Genomic DNA, 24,389 nt, shown 5'->3' with positions numbered 1-24,389 from the left:
TAAAATAGGCGTCCCTGCGATCACATTCTAGGATTATTTATTTTAAAGAAAATAAGCAATACTTTTTTATACTAAGCCCAATATACACTGACCGTGAAGCGCGTTTCAGAGATGATTTAATTGTATATTGTAAATATATTGATTATTTATTTTTTATTATTTATTATATTGATATATTTAGATCATATTATATTCGCTTCCACGCAAAATGGCCAATACATGAACTAAATGTGTTTTGCAAAAATATAATAGAATTTGGAGAATCATTAAATCGTATTGACCTTGTTTGGATAAACATGTTTATGGTCACACAAACGTAAAATAAGCGACAAAATTATATAATTATTTGAATACATAATCGCTAAGTAATGGTAAATGGAAAAGTGTTTTTCAAATGGTATTTATGTGGCTATGATGCCATACTATTTGTGCGAGACGATTAATAGTTATTAAAGCTAATATATATCCGGCTCGAAATGAGAAATGTATAGGAACTTGTTTTACGCAGTTTTAAAAATGAGATAAGTCATATTTTCATTTTCAACGTAGAGCGATCACAACTCCTTCGATTGGAACTGAAACATGTATAGACATTATTGGCTCTTGTACGTTGCAACAAGTAACAACAACAAACAACAACAACAGCCTGTAAATTCCCACTGCTGGGCTAAAGGCCTCCTCTCCCTTTAAGGAGAAGGTTTGGAACATATTCCACCACGCTGTTCCAATTGGGGTCGGTGGTATACACATGTGGCAGAATTTCTATGAAATTTGTCACATGCAGGTTTCCTTACGATGTTTTCCTTCACCGCTGAGCACGAGATGAATTATAAAGACAAATTAAGCACATGAAACAGCGGTGCCTGCCTGGGTATGTACCCGCAATCATCGTTTAAGATGCACGCGTTCTAACCACTAGGCCATCTCTGCTCGTTGCACTTATTTTTAATGTACACAAACATTGCATTAGAAGTATTTTCACTTAAATAAAGCGAATGCCTCAAATACGGTATTACATGTCAAACCGAACCGCAGATTGGCGGTTCAAACTGTTCTGAATATTCATGTGTGAGTATTAATTTGTGTTTGTAATTCATCTCGTGCTCGGGTTTGAATGAATATACATTTGTCACCAATCCGCATTGGACTATCGAGGTGGAATAAGTTCTAAACCTCATTCTCAAAGGGAAGGGAGGCCCAACAGTGGAACATTTATTGACTGTAACTTTCTGTTTTGTATTGACTGTTTTGTCAATATTTGACACTTCATATTAGTATTTGGTATTGAAAATACTAAAAGCATTTAGCATTTAAATAAATTGTTTCATATGCTAACTTTACCGGAACTGGATGCATGCTGTGATTAAAAAAAGTAAGACAAAAGTAAACATTAAAAAATGCATAGAAGGTATATCAAATTTCAACTATTTGTTTACGGATCATAATTTCAATTAATATAAATGAATATATTACATTATTATCTCTATCAACAGTTTTACTACATGACATAATAACGACGACCTCCGTAGTCGAGTGGTATGTACACCGGTTTTCATGGGTACGCCACTCCGAGGTCCTAATTTCGATTCCCGGGCGATGTAGATTATCATATGATTTTAATGTTGTCTTGGATGTTTGTGGTACCATCGTTACTTCTCATTTTCCATAACACAAGTGCTTTATCTACTTACATTGGGATCAGAGTAATGTATGTGATGTTGTCTCATTTACTTATAAAAACATGTGGTATTATACAAAATATATTTCGAAATATTATTTATATAAGAATTAAAAACATTAAGACTTTAATTATACACAAACAAAAAATTAAAAATACTTACTGTACAAATCATGACCGCGTGGAACGGTGGCAAGAATGCTAGCATCCTGCGTTGCGTTAGCGTTGAATCGCAATTCCGAGCCTAATTACATTATTTAATATACATATATTACGATGCCATACCTTTTGAGTGACAATAAATAAAATCAAAGAATAGATTAGGATATGCTTGCCTAATTTAAAATAATGATATAACGAAACTGTGTTTTAGGACTAACTCGTCTCTTATATTATTAGTCAACTCCTCAAATCTATATTTTTATTTGTTTCTTTTTTTTAGCACTATGAATGAAAAATCCAACGTCAGCCACCTCAGTGGGAGTGCGGTGTCCATTAGTCATGACGGCAGGTAAGCCTATAAAGTATTTAAATACAATATCATCGGAATCTGGCTCAATTTTCTGGCGAAAATCGACAGATAGCATTTTTGTTGTGACTAGATTACACTAATAGCCTCAAAAGCTTTACTAACAGGATTTCTACTCGGTATTCCAATATCAGTTTTGATTGGATTTTTTTATTGGATGTACATTGTAGCATTCTTTAAGTACTTTTATTAAATGATTTATACGGGCCACTGCATGCAATTGAAGGCTTAGCTATTATATTACTAGCTGTCATGTCACAGCGTATGTGTACATGCTATATGTACGCCGTACAAAAGATCACATTTTTTTTTAATCTTATTTTTTTGGGACTTTTGTCCAACACTGGTACGTCAGTCCCATAAAAGATCACATTTTTGTACGTGAGTATTTATTATGTATTATTGGTTGATAATAAAGAGACTAAAAACCTTGAAAAAATACATACATTAAGGGGTCTAGCCGTACTCTCATGACGGAAATGTTCCCGATGAGAATGTTTATGGTAACTAAATCGAGGAACTCTTCAATTATCTCAGATGTATGGCTAATATCTATAACATAGTATATAGCCTACACTATAGACCTTTAGCAATATAAAGGCAAAGGAATATCAAATAAAATTGTAATTTGGATAACGTTTATATTTGACAATTATGTAACATTTTTGCGTTATGCTCTAAAAAACTTGGAATAAACCTAACTGTTCCGTCTTTTTCTCCATAATATCATTGTTTTACAAAACAAAGGATGGTTCATTTAGATATTTAAAAAATCGCATAGTCTATTGTAACTACAGGACGAATACTCGTGTTTGATTCTATGTACAGAAAAATATTTACATAATAAAAATCAAATGAGATATATATCTGCATGGGTGTAGAGCCATTTTATATTAAACATCAGAGTGTGGTAACATTTTGAATAATTTTTATAATTTATTACATCGCGAGTCGGCAAGCGTACATATTAGCGTATGGTAGCGTAGTAAAGTAAGCGTGTAAGCGTGTGTAGGACGCCTTGTCACACGTTGGAGCGATGTTGTACGGAAGATGGCCGGTAGGTGAGAAGGGCCGAACATCGGGTTCAGTGGCGCGCCTTGGTTGAGGCCAAGGCAAACATGAAGATTCTGATGATGTGTAATAAATTTGAATAAGATGCGACTTAAAATTTGAAATTTTTGGAGGAATAAATAAATTACAGTTATCTCGAAATGTTATCAGTAATTTCATTTAATATTAGATATATTTTATTTTATGGTTTAGGTTGGCGGACGAGCATATGGACCACCTTATGGTAAGTGGTCACCATCACCCATAGACAATGACGCTGTAAGAAATATTAACTATTCCTTACATCGTCAATGTGCCACCAACCTTGGGAACTAAGATGTTACGTCCCTTGTGCCTTTAGCTACACTGGCTCACTCACCCTTCAAACCGGAACACAACAATACTGAGTACTGTTATTTGGCGGTAGAATAACTGATGAGTGGGTGGTACCTACCCAAACGGGCTTGCACAAAGCCCTACAACCAAGTAATTTAGTCATTGTAAAAACTTAGAAAACTAGGCAATTTAATTGCACAGATTGTATATGATATAAGATAAATTAAAAAAAAAACACATTTTTAATCTGTATATACTGTGTAATTAATATTTCAATAATAGTGAAATTAATATTTGAATGATGTAAAGAAATATGAATGTTTATAATGGCTACCTCATGTGTCATATCGATACGAAATAAAAATCAGGTCAATACGAATCGGTTTGGTCGAGGAAATGAAATTTTTCCATCGTTGCGTTTCAGCCTTATACAAATCAAATCGTATAACGTATTTCTACAAGTATAAAAATATGATATATTTTTTACAATTGCAATAAAAATAAGATACATATTATTGTGAAATTATGAACACAAATTAAACTATTATCTGCTACTATATGTAATAAGCAGGATGCATACTAAGAAACGGACTCCCTACAACTGTAGCTGATACAGCGTACTGTCCAGTACTTGCATTATGAATTATTTAATTAAATATCAAATAATTTTAATAAAATTCCAATTTCGCTCAATAATGAGCGTTTGGCAACCAGCCTATTTAATTAATTAAGAAATATTTAATTTTTATGTGGGTATATTTAAAATTATTTTAAGCACGTTTGTAAAAAAACAACCATTCAGTAAGGTAAAGTGTGTAATTATAATTATACTATTGTTTAAGTTATTTATCTTAGTTTTTGTCACGACATAACCTCATTACCTACTAATTATAAAATCTTTGGGTATGCAAGAAAACAATTGCACATTATTATAAAATATAGTAAAATATACAGTAAGCCCAACACGTGATATATGATAAATTAAAGAGTTATTTAAACAAACATTATGAACCGTAATTAATTATGGACCGAAAATGAGTTACAGCAACGTCTATACTATTGTATTTCACTGTTCAGTAATTGGTCTTATTATACTACTAATTTACGATATACATATGTATGTGTGCATTATAACGTAGCTACCCACACATTGACATTCTGATTTAGAATAAACAGTATGTTTACTACTGTTTAGTTATTTAAAATGTTCCTCTAAAGGTTTTTTGGTAGGATCTTTCAAGAGTCCGACCGTATAGGTAGCAACACTCATCCGACAAACAGCAATTGTTGTATTCCGGTATGAAGGGTGCGTGAGCCAGAGTATTTGTAGGCAAAAGGGATGTAACATACAACATAGAGCCCAAATTTAATATTTTTTGCAGCGCTAATGTTTATCTTTCTGTCCACTTATCATCAGATGGCCCCTATTTGCCCGTCCGCCTATCTATAACATAAAATAAAAGAAGTACTACATATGGAAGTTTTATATATATATATATATACTAGTGAAATGACCGTGAAATGATGAATTCATTAATTATTATAAAATTACATAATGTATGTAACTTTCAGAATATACTACATGCCAGGTCCATTATAAATACTATATTTAATATCTTTCATCGTCGACGGATTAATTTTAAATAAGAAAACTTGATTTTTATATGTATGGCCTTAGAAAAATAAATAATATGTTCGTAGATATAATCATCAGCTGTAAGCCCACAACGCAAATACACGTTTCATGTTGCAACGTATACGCCGGTCTGATCGTACTTACGAAACGCTGGGTTTTTCTTTAACGGTCATAGATCCTGTACCTTTGTTGCGTTTATTAGGGTTCCGTTATCAAATTATAATTCAGTTATTTCTTCATAACTTAAAGTGGAATTATAGGGTGTCGTTCATTTTGTATATTTCATTCAAAATTACATTTACAGTTAATTAGTGAACAGGTCCATCAAAATTACTGGCAATTTTTGTAAAATTTTAGCGCCTTGGCTGCTTCCTTTAGTATAGCGCGTCAAGTGTAAGTTGGCGTGTGGCAAAAACATGTACTAATTTTTTTTGTTCATTTATATCTTATTTGTTTTATTTACCCTTATTAAGAAAAGAGAATATTTTTCAAGGGAGATATTAGTAAAATAAACAAAAAAGTGGCAAAAGAAAGGGTGTAGCAGGTGCTGCCACAGGAACGCCAACTTATACTTGACTGTCTATAATATAGAGGTGACAATCAACACTCATATAGTTTGAAGTATATAGATGAGACAAGATATTCATGTCATATCCAGCTGAGCTGAGCAGAGTTGTAATATAGATATCGTCTAGCGTACGTCAACTAATCAAAGACAATGTCATTGAGCCATAGACAATTGTAACTTTTAATAGTTCTATATAGGTAGGTACTTTTAACAGTTATAAATCTTTCCCAATGTACAGACTACATACATAATTAAATACTTACTTAATAGTAAACTTATAAGTAAACTCTTATTTAAAAGCATAAAGTAAAATTTTAAAATCTAATTGTTAGTGCAACATTTATAGGTGTAACGCGTGAGTGAAACATTTCTGATGCAAAGGTTTTTTATAAGGGAAGCTATTTAACTAATAAGGTATTTGTTTATGGTTATTGCCCAATTGCCATACCCAGGTATAGTTACTCACAGCCGTCGCTAAGAATTGCGATATTAATACTGTAACATGATGCGGAGTATACCTTTCACTTTCGACATCGGTATCTCCCAAATTCGTAATGACGGAGTTAGTTGATTTGAAGACGGCAACCGAAACAGCTGATTAAAATAAAAGCTGGGATAAAATGGTAAGTAATTTGGTTTTATATTTATATATTTTCAATACTGAAAATTTAAACAACAATATTTCAAATTAATATAAGTTTGTGACCATAAATTATAGATATTTTTATAAAAAACTAAATAATCGGCCTCTTTGAAATAGTTTAAAAAAAATCTATGATTGTTAATTTTAAAACGATTTGTTTTCAACCGACTGTACGACTACATTTAAATCACGAACATAGTCCATAGACAATGCGAGTCGTACATACTTAATTAAGTCAGGCTTTATTGTACGCGCATAATTATTTAATAACTTTTCAATTAATTAATGCTCAAAATAATTAAAGCTGTTTTTCAAGCCAACTTACACATTAAATCTGATACAAAAACATATAATGTGTAATGAGTAATATAATGTGTAATAATACTATAAATAAAGCTTTTATTTTAATTAATTTTAATAAAATTTGACTCTTAATTACTTTTTTCTCTATGTGTATTTTGTTTAATATTCACATTAAGCTAAACTATAATTGTTGAATGAGTTTTGAAATCAAATAGTCAGTGTAAATGAATAAGTGTGTTATTAAATATTGAACCATCGCTTTCATATTTCAGAAAGTCAAAATTATCATTTTACTTCTGCAAACCTCTGTGCTCCTGGTCACTTCTGAGGATGCGCTCGAAACCAAAGATCTCGGAGGTAACGACTATGATGATGACATCGGACGTAAACATAGAAAGAAAAAGAAGCATCAGAATAACCCTTGCTATGGAGGTTACGGAAGGACCTTCGGGGAAAAGTTTGGACCTCACGATTACACATACGTAAACGCGCCTGTTACAAATTACTTCTTTGGATGTGGTGGCGGGCCGGCACTCGCTCCGATTCAACAGTATCCCGTTCAAGGCGGCCATGGTCATGGGGGACACGGGCATGGGGGCCATGGTCATGGGGGCCACGGGCATGGGGGCCACGGTCATGGGGGCCACGGTCATGGAGGACACGGTCAAGGTGGTTATGGTGTCCAAGGATTCCCAGGAGCATTTGGAGGACAACCGAACTATGGCTATAATCAGCCTTACCAATACAATCAATATCAAAATTTCAACCCAATACAGAATGCGGTTTCGGCTGCCGCATCAGGTTTCGGAAGTGCGGTCGCAGGCTACTTCAATCGACCGAGAAAAGTTAACAAGCAAGTGAATCAGTTCTTAAGACCATTATATAAGCTGTTTTAAAGTGCAGTGATAATTACGAAACTGACTCTTATTGTGTATATTATTTAGAGACTGAAATAGATTATACTTAAATTACGATTTTGATTGTTGTTCAATAAACATTGTTAAATCATAGTATCTTGCAAAGTGACCGTTGAAGCATGAAATGATGTCCTGATTAAAGATCTTATTACAAAATTAGGTTATTTCAATTAAATTATTTTAGTAGCGTTATTCGATTTACAAATCTTTATAAAATTTTTGAAAAGAATACTTCGTGTTCGATAAGTTGGGATGGAAGAAAATGAATCGGCAGGATGTTTTCTATTAAACGAATTGTAATCAGATGTGAATCGAAACGGAATCGATTTCTAATCGAATAATTCGAATAAACAAAATAACTATTGCTGATGTATAAATAAAGGTACTTAATTGTAATTACATCATTTACATACAGTTGTGACGTCACAGTTATTTCGGGATTGATTTTCTTACATTTTTAAAAAGTAATAAAAACTATTGTATTATTTATATTGTACTTATTAACAATGTACGAGAACACTTGTTTTATAGAGATATTTAGTATATACAAGTGAAATAGACTAAGAAAAAGAATTTTACTTAATACTTATAACAATTTACTCAAATCAAAAATAGTTCGAATGTCGAATTCGTCTTAAAATAAATAAATCACTAAATCATTAATTTGAAGCAAACTACTTACTCAGTTAAGCTTACAAGTCCAAAAGAAAACATAATGAACAATTTTTAAAAAAAATTACAATTCACGTCAATATCAACCTCACACTCTATGTCCAAATTCCAAAACAAAAAATTAATGGCGGCTTAATTCAGTTTCGCGTGTTTGTTTTTTTTTCTTTATTTTTTATTTGTTCTAGCCAGTTGTGTGGATAAAGGTGTCTAAATGTAGGGATATGTATTTAATACTCCTTGCTTAATATAATCCTACCATAAAATATTAAAAAACTTATTTACGCGTGATTTCGGTAAAGAGAAATAATTTATTTTATTAAATTCAAAACTATGTTATGTAAACCAATGCCCTCAATTTTTCGGAGTGGGATGGTTACAACATATGCAAAGCGAATTATAATATCCCACATACCAAACGAATGAACTTTTTATTGGCTATAATAATAAACTCAAATTAATTTATACTTAATTGCGTCTTGCATTGTACTTCCTTTTCCATATTGAAAAGTGGAAAATTCCTCTCATTGTTTCAAATAACAAAATATTTTAACATGTAATATAAATTGTCTTATTTGCTTGACAAATTAAATTGTGTACAATTATTGCAAAGCGAATATTATATTTGTGCGAAATATCTTTACGAATATTTTTGAATATTATTCTTTGTGGTGGTGACCACATTCCCTGATTTTGATTGAGTGATTATTCATTTATTATTATTTTTAAAATTGTTAAAAAGCATTATAACAATATTTTTAACCTGTTAACGTTATTAAGTTAACTGGTTCACATTGAGTGTTATAACAAAAACAATAAAATGAAGAATATATCTTTAAACAACTCTAGGCAAACTTAATAGACACAATCTATGTACCTATTTTAATCATAGAACATCACTTCACTTTTATCACATGCGGGCAATTAGAGCTGAGCATTCCCGCCCTGAATTGTGTTTGTAAAAAGTAAACATTGCTAAGAGTATAAATGAAACATTAAATAAACAACAATAATTCCATAAAGTTAATTGTAAAATAAACTAAATAGTAAATATACCTGCATCCACCGGATGCATTACCTACAGCTTGCTTCCCTAATCCCTGGAAGCGAAATAGGAGGGAGTTTTTCCTTAGAATAGTTTCCCGGGAGTGTTTCTCTGTAAGCTATTCCAGGAAAACACTCCCTTTTAAATGTATATCTATATATATTGCCACAAAATATATTCATCTATACATATTTATCAGAATATGAGCATAAAATTATAGAATTAAAAATGATTTTTATAAATATTTAAGTTTGAACCAAATATGTCATCAGTAACTTTAGTTATTAAAAAACTCGACCAATTAAAACGATGAACACCAAATTTTGATCAGCGTAAAACAAAAATGGTTTTCATCAAAATACACATCGCCAAAGACCACCGCATAGTATAATACATTAAAGTATTTTTAAATCAACTCATTTTATAGTCCCTGGCGTCAAGTATTACGAAGGTAAACTCCAAAACATGCGTATTATGTCATTGTCCGAGTAATTCAGAAGGTTTCAATGTTCGGCAGCATTGCTCTGAAGACCAGACTTCGTGCGTACCGTTTCTCGCTGAAACGGCCCTTCTATATGCCACTGCAACGCTTCGAGCGCACTCAAAGGGTGTGCGCTTTTGTCTTTCTAACGGAGAACCTAAGTCGGCCTAAGTTTTTAAGACTTTCGCGTTTTTTTTTATGGTATAGTTTGGCGGACAAGCATATGGGCCACCTGATGGTAAGTGGTCACCATCACCCATAGACAATGACGCTGTAAGAAATATTAACTATTCCTTACATCGTCAATGTGCCACCAACCTTGGGAACTAAGATGTTATGTCCTTTGTGCCCGTAGTTACACTGGCTCGCTCACCCTTCAAACCGGAACACAACAATACTGAGTTGGCGAGATTAAGTTGTTGAGATTATTTGGCGGTAGAATAACTGATGAGTGGGTGGTATCTACCCAGACGGGCTTGCACAAAGCCCTACACCAAGTAAAAGCGTATATCCTCCAGAATGCATAACCATCCTCCAATGTACTGTGACCGCCTATCGTTCCTAGGATATCTAGAATATCGTGCAAAAGCCTCAATAATAAAGATGGTCACTCTCCGTTGCAAACATGGGATCTAAGATGCAATCACTCTGGAATAACTTCTACTATTTTTCCATAATTTTATAAAATTGAAGAGGTTGTTTATTTGTTCGAACGCAGTAATCTCAGCAACAATCATGTTTTTATTGATGTAGGTTAGAGATTATATGAATTATGACGTCATCTATGATTACAAGACAGTAAAAACCTTTATTATTATTAGAGAAGTGAGCGGGAAACAGTTTTACAAAATCAATTAGATAAAAAATAGGCCTTTATATATAGTGTATGTATATAGTATATATATTTGTGTAACTATCATCCAAAAATAAATTTGTTTAATTTTTCTCAGTAACATATCGGATGGATATAGCGCGTTCCAATCTCGTGAGCAGATAATAAATTTGGAAAGCAAGAGCCAGTTGAACATCGACAGTGGAAACGATGGACATCATCACGTCAGCCACCCTACATCGTGAGTTGACTAATTTATTGTAAAACGAAAAATAAAAACAAACAGATTTTTCAAATGTTAAAGATTTAGTCCCCTATTTTTTATGGTTATATAAATTATTACTTATGACTTTTTTATTTAATAAACAGATATGCAGATACGTTGCTTCATTTGTTTCGAGGAAACATCGGATCAGGGCTGCTCGCGATGGGAGACGCATTCAAAAACGGCGGCATAATTTTTGCTCCGATAATGACGGCTATTCTTGGAGTCATCTGCGTACACGCCCAACATCTATTGGTATGGCCTTTCACAAAAGCCACAACTTTTATACAATAGATAAAAAATAAAGTACACTTGATAATATTCATGAATTATGGATGATTTTGTGACTTGTCCCTCACATACGCTGCGATTAATAAAGGGTTTAAGAAATGATAATCTTTGACTTATTGTTGTATTTGTTGCACAGTCATAGTAAGAAAACCTTCGTCAGTTTTCAAATTCATTCCTTTATCAAGTCTTAAACTCTTAGTACCTTTTGAATCTAAACACCAAATCATTAAAACGCAATATGTCATTCTCGATCGGTAAAGCAGCTTATCGCTCATACTGAGCACACGAATTAGATCTTAAGGTGAAGAATATTTTCTTACCACGACTGTACATTAAAATATCAAATGTTGTATTTGATCAAAATTGAACGGCTCAAAGGGATTATCTGGTCAATCGTAAACGATTTGCTTTATATAAGGAAATATATATTATTCACAGAACTTTAACTGGACTAGAGCAACTGCAACGAGTCGTAGGTCAAAGTATACAGATTTATAATAGTCTCAGTAGGTAAATGTAGAAACTGCCTCTAAAGGAAATTTTAGACTTTCGTATAGCTTACAATATTGCATAAGAAATGTGATGTCAACATTTAACTATGCAACATAAATTGCAGTTGCTTTGACCTAGCCTAGCCTCTACCTATTAAATCCATGTCTTAGCTTAAGAAGTACATCACTAGGTAATATTATATTTAAAAAAACTTCATTAAACTAAATCAGTTACACGGCTTAATTCTGTTATACTAGACAAAAAACCAACTACAGGTACATATCCAAAGAACCATCTCGGTATGTGTGGTAATAACGTGATTGTTTGTTACGAATATATGAAATAAGTACGTAGATTTAGTATCATCATAGTATATTATATATGTCTGATTATTTCCTATAACAGCTAAACTGTTCCGAAGACATCTACACAAGGATGAAACGTGAGAAACCTCCAGGCTTTGCAGATACAGTGGCGCTGGTGTTTGAATATGGACCGGTTAGGCTCCGACCTCTGGCCCCTATAATGAAAATACTCGTCAACGCTTTCCTTTGCATAACTCAACTGGGATTCTGCTGTATTTACATTGTATTTATAGCAAATAACGTTAAAACGGTAATTATGCTACTTGAAATTTTATGGATATGGTTAACAAAATAGACTTTTCCTAAATTTGTTAAAACAGTGATTAAAATTAAATTAGCTAATTTGAACTCGCTAATGAGTGGCTGGTAATCCGACTCCGCTAGTTATTACATAAAACATTAACGTTTTAACAGCAAGCAAATAAATTATAGATTAATGAAATGACTTTTTTTCTTCATGTTACTTTTTTTGGTTTTAAAACGAGCCTGTGCAAAGGTCTTTCATGTCACACTTAAATCACCAACCTTATGCTTTATGTACTACATGTATGCTTTTGTAATTTGACCTTTCATTTGTGTTTATTGTACTTTTCAGATATGCGATGAGTATGGTATCCACATAGAACTGTCTATTCATATGATTTTTGTGGTCATCCCGGTTCTTATTCTCTGCATGGTTCGAAACTTGAAATATTTGACACCATTTTCAACGGTTGCCAACGTATTGATGGCTGTAGGAGTTGGTGCAGTATTGTATGAGGCCACACAAGATCTACCACCCGTGGAGTCAAGGGAATACTTGGCCTCTTGGCACCAGCTGCCTTTATATTTTGGAACCGCAGTTTATGCTTTTGAGGGTATAGGTTTGGTAAGCAGAAACTTTAAATGACAAATCTTTTTAACAACGTAATGTTATGGATAATTATGTTATCAACAACATTTGCGTATAGAGATACAGTAATAATTAGGTGTGTTCCTAATATTAGTTGGTCTATTTTTTTCTATCCAATCAAAATATAATTGAAGAAAAATCTGAATAATCGATGATCTGATAAGTAACAACCTGTATTTATATTTTTATTACAGGTTTTGCCCTTGAAGAATGAAATGAAAAATAGGGAGCAGTTCCAGAAGCCTCTAGGCGTGTTGAATGTAGGCATGGTGGTCGTGGCCAGTATCTTTGTCCTTGTGGGTTTTCTTGGGTATCTCAAGTGGGGTGACGATGTCGCTGGAAGTCTAACACTCAACTTGCGTCCGGGACACGTGTAAGACTGATAACATTATTATTTACTTTATTAGATTAAGATTGTATTCAATATAACCCAGGAATACCAAAAAGAAAAAAATCCTTTTCGATGACATTCCGACTCTACCATATGAACTCAGTGCTGCTAAAGAAAAAGTATAAATTTTAACGCGGACATTGTTACTAACATTATCAACATGTTGTCAGTAGTCTTTAGTATCTTAATAATGCGGCACAGAAGTTTTCATTGACCGTGACCATCAATAAGACGGAAACATATTAAGGAAAATGTACATACATTGTACAGGGATAATACGTTACGCGACGTTCAACAAATAATCAACAAAACAAAAACTAAGAATACATAAAATCATTCATATTATGTTTTGAAGAAAATCACATTGACAAGAACGATAACCATAAATGTACTATAAGTACAATGCTATGTATGAACAGCAAACGTGACTACAGAACAAACCTCACGTTTCTAAATGTATGTGGCTCCGAAATCGATCGATCGGCCAATGTTTCTGACGTGTGGTGTTATTAAACGAAAATATAATAGGAAAAGTTTTAATGTGCCATCTTCTTTTGTATTACCTATTAGTAAATACAGATGACAGATTAACCATTAATTATAGAAAACCCTAATATCTTTCATGAATTGACTGATCGTTTTAAATGTAGATTAAAGCTTGGGTGATTGCTTTATGAGAAACGACACGTATTCAGAAAAAAATTACTCAAATGAAATATTCCAGTTCCGATTATTTTTATAGAATTTTTATTCAGGTGTCGGTAATAATACATTATTATTTTCATAAATCTTATGCAAATAATATTATCTAATAAATCAAACGGGAATTTAATAAATTAATTATATCAGTTGAATTGAAAGCTATTCGATAAGTCCATTTATTCAGAATAATTTAATAGTAGAATCCATGGCACGAATCGGTTGCATGTTTATTTATAACAATTCTGAAATGTATTTTATTATATTTTTATTTGAATACTATTGTTTGAAGTAAGCTTCTATATTTTTAAAGTTGCATGCTATGTTACAACAACAAACGACAACAACAACAGCCTGTAAATTCCCACTGCTGGGCTAAAGGCCTCCTCTCCGTTTGAGGAGAAGGTTTGGAACATATTCCACCACGCTGTTCCAATGCGGGTTGGTGGAATAGACATGTGGCAGAATTTCTATGAAATTTGTCACATGCAGGTTTCCTCACGATGTTTTCCTTCACCGCAGAGCACGAGATGAATTATAAAGACAAATTAAGCACATGAATCAGCGGTGCTTGCCTGGGTTTGAACCTGCAATCATCAGTTAAGATGCACGCGTTCTAACCACTGGGCCATCTCGACTCAGCTTGCTATGTTATGTTGAACATAATTATTTTTGTACAGTCTGAGCACCACAGTCCAAGTCCTGATCACCGTGGCGATGTTGCTGACGTACCCGTTGCAGTTCTATGTTCCCATTGCAATCACTTGGCCTCCCTTACGCAAGAAATTCGGTCAGAGGCTACCAGTAGCTAAGGAGCTGGGATACCGGGCGCTGATGGTTATGCTTACTTGTAAGTATTCTTTTACGTTAATTAGGATAAAGGTGGATTAATACGAATACTAATTAAGTATAATTAGTTTTATTAATTAAGTATAGTTAAACTTACTTGTTAATAAACACAAACCAGTTTTTTCAACAAGCCAAATAAAATACCAATTAAAAGTGTATCTAGGTGGATTTTATTCTTGTTTTTTTAATGCTTAGCAAAGTTGTGCGTCCGGTTTGAAGGGTGAGTAGTACATAGAATGGACAAACAATTATCTTTAGGCGGCGGTGTAAATAACCACCAGGCGGCCCATATGGCAGTCTGCCATTATGCATTTGAAGTTTAAAAAAAAGGAAGATATCATGAGATAACGTGCCGGTACCAGCTTAATCCATCAGTAGAGCCGTTACTGACCGTTCGGGTTATTGACCTCTGTTCTGTTTAAGCCTTCTCGTTTCAACAACTCTATAAAAACATGTAATTAGATAATATGTCCATAGGTATAGCCCTTCGTACTCGCGACGGATTATATTGCGTCCGATTAACCTACTTGAACAGTCATTGAATAAGGATTGACTTTATTTACGTCTAAACCAATCTCAAATAAGTAGATCAATTCGTTGGATTGTGAAGTTAATCTTGAAAACCTCTTATAAAATAACTGTGTCAATTTTGTAATAGTTGATCAAATCTTGAAGATATCAGTATATCTTAGAATATCGTTAGGTTGTATGACATTGAGCGTTAATCATAAATTTATCAAAGTAGGGCGCTTCGTTTCAAGTAATCCTCTCATATTTGTGTTATTGAATTATACTAAGTTGATTGTTTATATTTTGTTACTTTACTAATTTGACAGCATCCAGGTCACAAGTCCAGTGCCTAGACACAAGGCCACAGACCCTGTGGTGCTGGATTCAAAACCTTGCCAAACCAACAGTTTATTGGGGTTTTTAGCAAAATATTTTCGGAAAACCGTATAACGTGTCTGAGGGAAAAGAAAATGCTGTGTTTGCTCACTTGCACGTACGCAATAATGAGTCCTGCGAAGTTTGTTAGTTTCCCTTGAGATTTTCAGCAAAAGCTAGGCCGCGGTCAGACGGACATTAATAATATTGTTAACCTATAAAGAACGCCAGCCCCCTTTAGTATAACATCATATTAATGCGTCCATAAGAGCTACCCCTAGACTTAATACTTGGAGATTTGATATATAGACTATGTAATTTCGCCCCAAGGAGCCAGAGTTGTAAATTTAACACGGCTAAAATAGGAGCTATATGTATTTTGTGTTAATATTATCCACATAGGTACATTATATCATTAGAACTTACTATTAGTCAGACGCGTAGACGGCACATCCAATGGATTATATTACTTTATGCCAATATCTATGAGAAGTGATAAGCAGATGCTCTCATATGGCACTCCGTTTTTTTATCAAATAAAACAATAATATTGTATAAAAATAAGATAAAATATAAATTTCAATCTAGCATGCCGTGTACTAAATTTCATTTTATTCTTTTAGTTATCTTGGCGGAATCAATACCTCAGCTCGGACTCTTCATTTCGCTGGTGGGCGCGATTAGCAGCACAGCCCTGGCGCTCATGTTCCCTCCAGTCATTCAGCTCGTGGCCACGTACCAGAATAACAATAAGATACCTCCTTACATGATCTTGAAGAATGGTCTTATTATAATGCTTGGTATTTTCATTTTCATAGCGGGAACATATCAAAGTCTCGCATCCATTATACGGGCATTCTAATCATATTCATGTTTGTTATATTTGATTTTAGGACGTATAAGGATGACAATTATCTATTTATCTCTTGTAATGTCTACTGTAGTTAATTAATATGACGTGATAAGCACGTTAAATAGAGTGAATAATTATTACACGATTTGCGAAGTGAACGATTACTATAATTCGTGAAATCAGAGGGATAAATTGCACGAATAGGTAGGCTTAGGGAAGTTCATTTGAATCGACTTGATGCAATGCTCGTCGCATTTCTTCTCTATGATCAAGAGACATGCCGAACTGTCCTTTTAATACATTCGGTATACTTTTATTAAAAGAGAATGTGCTATAGAAATTTAGGACTACGCTAAATTTAAGCTCAGTCGTATTTAAGATTATTATAATATAGACATATTGTTATATATAAATTTGTAAACGCAACATAACTGACTCATCACGAGATTTCCGAAGTTATACACATTATTATACATGTATATATCTTTAAAACTTGGTGCGTAGCCACTGTTTGCGTAGCTTAAGTGTTCTCACTCCTGCAATAGTGTCATTAGTTGATTCGCTGTCGATCAACATTACATGCTTTGCTGTTATTAGATTTTAATGCGAGCATCTAGTGAAGAATAATAATTAATAAGATGACGTACCCCATCCCACCGACCACAGGCCTCGACAATGGGGCGAGCGGTGCGAACTCATAAGAGTGACCTTGAGGATTTATCTCGGGAGTCCAAAACGACTCATATTTCAAACTGGAGTCTAATACTCGCCTGATACTGTAAAGGTCATTAGCAATTACACAATAAAGAAGTGAGTTGTGAGTACCATTAGAAGGCATTGTGCACACTGCACAGCACATTGGATATGAGAACCTGGATACGCACGTTTAATATTCCATAAACACTATTTTAAGAAACACTTATTAAGAAATCACTATTATTTTTTATTTATAAAATAAAATATTTTAGCGTCCTCGGATTCAGGGTTTTAAAAATATGTTTAAAAAAAGCCTGTTAAAATATATCGTATCAACAGACTTTATTTATTAACAGACGGTCTTTGAGTTATTTTTATAATAACTTACCTATATATAGATTATATTACCTCAAAGGTGCTCTCATTTGAAATAAGCCTTATGTTTCAAACTTAAACCTTTATGAAATGTATGTATATTATGCCTATTAATAATACAAACCTATATATTAAATATCAAATTATGATATTAATGAACTATAAACCTTGCATCAGATATACTACCTACTATTTTACTATAAATAAAGACAATAACATACTTAAATGTATATGTTTATGTAATGTGTGACGACCATCGTAAGTCCAGCGGACTGGAATTACGAATTACTTAGTGGATAAAATAATAACTACAAATTAGCTAATGGTATTAAATAATTGAATTTCTTGGTGTTTATGAATTAAAATAATTTACCAATTAGAAACTTATTTCTAATGACGTAATTTAATGTGTGTACATAAATAAAAATGTATGTATTTATTATTACTTTTGTGTATAAATATTTTGAAATAAATTTTGATATATGTAGTAGTACTTACTATGGTAGATTTTGCTTATAAAAATATCATTTATTTAATGTTTATTACAATTAAAAAAAAACGAATTTATATAACTTTGATTTATTTAAAAGAACTATTATCATATTTAAGGTAATATTTCTACTCTTTACAGTACTCATACATAAATACTTATTATATTAATTACAAGTATATTTGTATGCATGTCCATAGGGCAATGGTGAACACTTAACGCCTTTTTACTTCTTATATATAAATATTTAAGAAATAATCTCAATAATATATAAATAATACGATATTAGTTTCGTAAGTTTAATTTTAAGAAATACTTATATACTGAACCAAATGATTTATTTCTTATCATAACATGCAAATATTATATGGACTTATAATAATGTATAGCAATATTGTTATGATGTGTCAAATCTGTGTAATAGGTTATTTTTCTGTGGTCTAGTGTAAAGTGGCCAGAATACAATTAATGAACACGTGTTGCTTGTTTTATATAACACTCTGCGTAACATTTTATGTACAAGTAATATTAAGATAGCGCAAATAAAAATAATGACCTTTTAAATAATTTGGCTATCACCAAATTGGTATTAACTTTAGGAACATATATACTATACTTTGGCTTTTGCAGCACTGCATTACTACATACATAGCTGTTATGAGGATTAAGCAAGTTAACCATTAAAATTGCAAAAATATCGGAACGCAAGTCACAGAATTGAAAAATAAAAAAAAAATATTGGTTAAGTAAAACCTTGTAGAACGTAAATGACACGGGGTTCTGATTTGCAAATAAATCGCAAATAATTTGCAGCTTTTGAAAGCCGAACATCCGATACTTATGGCGTCATTAATGTTTTGTCTTAATATTAAAACCGAAACCTGCTGTACCGAAGATGTTACCTTCGTTTTAGTTTCTTGCTTGTAAACTGTGATAGAAAATATTTGTTATTGGGGAAAAATAAAGATTAAAACATTATTTAGTGTTTTATTTACTCCAGTAAGTGTACAGAAAAAAATATTTCGTTTTATTACAGAATAAGAACTATTTTATCGTAGCTTAAAGTAGAGACTCATGACATAATCTTAGTATTGTATAAAAGTAGGAATTAAATAAAAAAATAATTGTAGTAATTATTCAGAAATTTATTGGATGAATATTGTTCATGGAGAGGAACCACTACTTAGAGGAATATTAATTAATTTTGAAAGTAGCTTTTTAGTTCAAAGGAGATATATCTACATCAAAGTGTTACAACCAATGATATTCTAATAAACAGATATGTTATATCCATGCCAAACAACAGAAAAAAGTGTGCCGCGCCGGGGACTTTTTTTTTACATTTCGTTACGCTAAGAACTCACGGAGCGGTTTTCAGCCCGCGCCCGCCGCGGTGGCGGAATGGAGTTTATTTTCAAAACTCACGAGACCGCAGTTTTGTGCGATAACGCAGCCGCCGCGGTTGCGATTATCACCCGCAAACGTAGCGGTTGATTATCGCAGGACGGGCGGTTGCAAGACGGGCGGTTAAACGATCAGTTCAGTTCCAGACCGTCATGGATACACACCAGAAACGAGCTGTTGCGTTATATTTACTTCACAGAAGAATTAAAAAAAGAAGGCCTAAAAGATTCTGGATACATCCACTAATTGCGGAAAGAAATCGTTATGGATTATTTGTTACTCTTATTAATGAGTTAAAGAAGGATGAGGAGAAGTTCTTTAATTATTTCCGAATGTCCATAAGTAGTTATTTAGAACTTAAAAAAAAAACAGAAACTGCTCTTCAAAAACAACATACTAATATGCGAGATCCCATATCACCAGAGGAAATGTTGGCAGTCACATTAAGGTATGTAAGTTTCTTTTAACAACTCGCACGCACGCACGCACATACGCACTCACACACGCACACACACACACATAAATGTTGTTCTTGGAAATCTTTACACAGCGCCATCTAGTCCCAAACTAAGCACGAGGCTTATACTATAGATACCAGACAACGGATACAACATACTTATATACTTTTTGCGTCAGGTGTCTACTTTGCCACCTGTCCCGTATGTATTCGTAGCCGATGAGGCATTTGGTTTGCATCAACACATTATGAGACCTTATGGTGGTCAATTTTTGAGTGTACAAAAAAGGGTATTTAATTATCGCCTATCGAGAGCACGAAGATACGTAGAATGTGCATTTGGCATTTTATCAAACAAATGGCGAATTTTAAATCGTGCATTGGATGTATCAATACCTTTATCAATTAATATTGTGAAGGCATGTTGCATACTTCACAATTTTGTACGAAAACGAGACGGCCATCACATTAGAGAAGAAGATTTTACTCATAATCTTGAGAGTATACAAACACCTCCATCAATACGCAGTGGAAGACAAGCCAACAACATAAGAGATATTTTTCAACAATATTTTATGAGTGACAGCGGAGCTTTAAGCTGGCAATTGTCAAAAATTTAATAACGTTAATTATTATTCTTTTTACGACCCGCTACTACACAGCTCAATTATTAATTATTATTGTAGGTTAAAAATAAACTTATATAATACTAACCATATTTTTTTTTATTTGTCTCATCCAAATTTTCAAAATCTTTATTTAAAATACCGCAGATTTCTTCCCATGCTTTGAGTGTCAAGTTTTTGTACTTATATTCTTCTAAGCTCTTATCCCATATAACTGGCCTATCTTGAACCAAAGTAATTAGTAGATCGACTTCAATATCAGTATCCATTTTGTTGACAAACGTGCGCGTGCGTGCTTGAACGCGTCACTACGGAACAAGGAGTTATCACTGCCTACCAGCAAAATGGCGCGATTTCCCCCCCGCTGCCAACGCGGTCGCCCGCCAACCGACCGCAGAGCGCGCGGGTGCAAATCGCCGCGGCTGCGGGACCGCGACCCGCGCCCGCCGGTAGAAGATGAACCGCCAGTGCAGCGGGACCCGCAAACAACCGCGCACACCGCGGGCGTAAAACGCGTCGTGAAATGTGCTTTAATTTTTTACACATATATCTGCATTCTACAGAAGCTGCGGGCCCGCACCCGCGGCGGGTGCGGGTGAAAACCGCTCCGTGAGTTCTTAGCCTTACAAGTAAAAATGATAGCTTGATAAAAACAATAAGGAAAAGGGATAACTAGATGTTTTAATTACGCAAAACGTACGTAAAATGAATAAAGGCAAACGTCCCAATTGAGACGTTTTCTATTCTTCACTTTTTGCGCGTTAATAACATATCTGTTTACTAGAACATCATTGGTTACAACTCAAACATTTAAGACTATAATAAATAATACAAAAGTTTAAATAATACACCCACTACCTAGATTTGTACTAATAATAAATACTTAAAGAAACCATATAAGTACATACATACAGGACAGTCAGCACGACAGAGACACGCAGCGTGCGACGGAAGCCTTAAATTATAAAAGGATATATTTAAACATTCTTGTTTAAAAGATAGTTTCATAAAGCGCAGTTTAAACATTATACATCACCGCACGGATATCATTTTCAAACCATCATGAAAATATAATAACAATACCCGTTTTAAAAATAACTAGGGATTTAAAGCCGGTAACATTATGGACTTTCAAAAAAGAATTATGTGTATTTTAAAGGTTTTTGTTACATTATGTTTCTTACTTTTATTTCAATTTTCATTTTTTTTAATCTTGCTCTAGTCTCTCTCTACTCGCTTTAAATATCAACACGCCTTCAAAGCGAGTAAGTCGATACTGCAGCTAAATCGTAAGCGTGGTTTAGACAAGTACAGTCAGAGAAGAAAAAACTTCGTCATTTTTCAAAATAATTCCTTTATCAAGTCTCAAACTCTTGGTACCCTTTGAATCGAAACGCCAAACCATTGCGACGCAAAATGTCATTCTCGATCGGTAAAGCAGCTTATCGCTCATACCTACTATGCACACAAAAATAGATCTTAAGGTGACGAACCTTTTCTTACCCCGACTGTACATTTAATAGAAGGCAAGCGGCACAGTGCACTTTGAACTTTTGTTTCAACTACTTAAAAATATAAAATAATCTGACTCGCGCCCGCGCGGCGGTATAATGTTTAAATATACTTTTTTTATATACACACGTTTGATAAACATTTCACATAAATCTCTCTATTTATACAAGATCAGACGTAAATCATATTATTATAAAATTAATAGCACAGCTGCGTGTTAAACTTTTAGTTCGTTATAAAATCTTACTTACACAATAATACTGTTGACATGAACGACACGTGAACTCCTTCAAACCTGCCTAGCACTTAAAAAATACGAAAGAAATATGTGCCCTGAGAACCGAAAAAAATTAAATAAGTATCTAATGCATAGCAATTGATTACAAACATAAGACAGCAGATGTGTTCAAGCAGTCCGCTCTCGAACCGACATATTTCTTAAGTAATTGGTCTCAAACTATAAACATCAAGCAGGGACTGCGCATTTCTGAAAATAATATTCTCATTCGATGTTTATTTGACGTAAATAAGGCAGAGTATACGCGTGGCGCCCATTTGTTTTTTACAAAGGCCATGTCGCTCACAAATATCTATAAAAATACCAAATAACATTCACAGCTCCAGGATCGCGCCACGGCAGTAGCGTTACACATCAATGAAATAAGGATACGTAGGTTTCAGAATTTCTTTCCAAAAGTTATAAAACCTTTGCTCTTAATAAAAGGCACATTTTAATTGTACTATAATAAAAATTATTTGTCGTCCTCGTCAAGACTGCGTTCCAGAGAAGGTGACTACAATTAAACTCACACAACACCAATGATATCCATACGATTAGGCAGTGAATACAAAGCTAATAATATAATTACATATTGCTAACGGCACAGATAATGCCCTAATCTCAAGGTATACACAAAAATGATTCGAGTTTCAAATCTACGATCACGTACGCGCCTCATACACTGGCAGTGTAAATAGTATAAAGGATACCCACATCGATATATTATCAACGAGACGGTACGTCACTGGTTGCGGATTTTCAGAGACACTAAGTCTGGTTATAGCAATTTGAATATTCAAACATTTGTTAATATGGGTACAACACGTTAAATAATACCGTCACACATGTGAGATAAAGGAAAAGCCTTAAAAGAAACAGTAATAGCCGCGATACAGTCACTCACACACATAAAATATTGTCTAATTATCTTTCATAGGACTGGTGTAGCTACAAGTATGAGAGTGAGATAATAGCATCCAATTATGTACGAGTTCGTATCAGGTGGAACATTAGTATATGATATGACTTATCAATGCGACTGTACACATTAAAAATAGTGTCAAATATTTAATTCTTTATATTTTTGTTTTATTTCGTATTGCTAAGAAGGCAGTCTTAAATTCTAATTATATTCATATTATCGTCACATACGTATCAAACAAACAAATGCGATAATAAATATAACGGAAAATTATAAGGAACCCAATAATAACAAACTCATATAATACTTTTCAATTACACAAGCATTTGTGAATCAATTCAATAGAAAAAGGTTAAAAGTACTAAAGGACAGTTTTAGGAATATTAGAATAATAATTTGAAATGCATTGCATATTTAATAAATTGAATACGAGCCTTAATAAATACTTGTGATAGTTATTATTATGCTTTGTTTTCGAGACAATATCGAATTTAAGTATAAATAAAAAAAAAAATAAACCCATATCACAAATATTCCGATATGATCTAAATCTACCAACAATGAGATAGATTGGAAACTAAATGCTACATTGAAATTTTTTACGTCATTTTGGGTCTCGAGAGCACTCTCTGGGAAAATGTATGTCCAATATTATTTACTTCGTTGTTGTATATAATTATAGCAATAAGAAAATTATAATTTTCTTCACTATTTCATTGTAAACAATCATCATCCAATAGCCTCAGCTGCGATGATTTCGTGTATTGTATCGTTTGGATTGGACACTGGGATTTTAAATGTATAATTTTGCTTTATTTATTATTGAGAATTGTACTAGCTTATGATATCTACTCTATAATAGATGATATAAATCGTAAGTCTTTTCTACAGCAATATCTATTAGTAAAACAGATAAATCAGACGAGTCGAAGTTGTTTTCTAATTATAAGTTTTTTTT

The 24,389-nt window shown here is 33.3% G+C and overlaps 1 protein-coding gene across 2 annotated transcripts in view; it reads left to right on the top strand.

The window, feature by feature from the left end:
• LOC124543178 (proton-coupled amino acid transporter-like protein CG1139) overlaps positions 1-18,312 on the top strand; it is a 41,492-nt gene extending 23,180 nt beyond the window's left edge. Inside the window, exons 2-9 of one of the 2 annotated variants that reach the window (XM_047121257.1) lie at positions 2,121-2,189; positions 10,806-10,928; positions 11,057-11,207; positions 12,141-12,350; positions 12,696-12,968; positions 13,187-13,365; positions 14,763-14,932; positions 16,440-18,312. In XM_047121257.1, the coding sequence (XP_046977213.1) occupies positions 2,125-2,189; positions 10,806-10,928; positions 11,057-11,207; positions 12,141-12,350; positions 12,696-12,968; positions 13,187-13,365; positions 14,763-14,932; positions 16,440-16,678 (1,410 nt within the window). In that variant the 5' untranslated portion in view covers positions 2,121-2,124 and the 3' untranslated portion in view covers positions 16,679-18,312. The remainder of the gene's footprint in view (positions 1-2,120; positions 2,190-10,805; positions 10,929-11,056; positions 11,208-12,140; positions 12,351-12,695; positions 12,969-13,186; positions 13,366-14,762; positions 14,933-16,439) is intronic. The other variant, XM_047121258.1, reaches the window with a different exon arrangement.
• Positions 18,313-24,389: the final 6,077 nt, after the last annotated feature.

Source organism: Vanessa cardui, chromosome Z (assembly GCF_905220365.1).
Source record: "Vanessa cardui chromosome Z, ilVanCard2.1, whole genome shotgun sequence".
NCBI classification, from domain to species: Eukaryota; Metazoa; Arthropoda; class Insecta; order Lepidoptera; family Nymphalidae; genus Vanessa; species Vanessa cardui.
The sequence above is the reverse complement of the archived record's forward strand: the minus strand, read 5'-3'. Positions and strand labels throughout refer to the sequence as shown.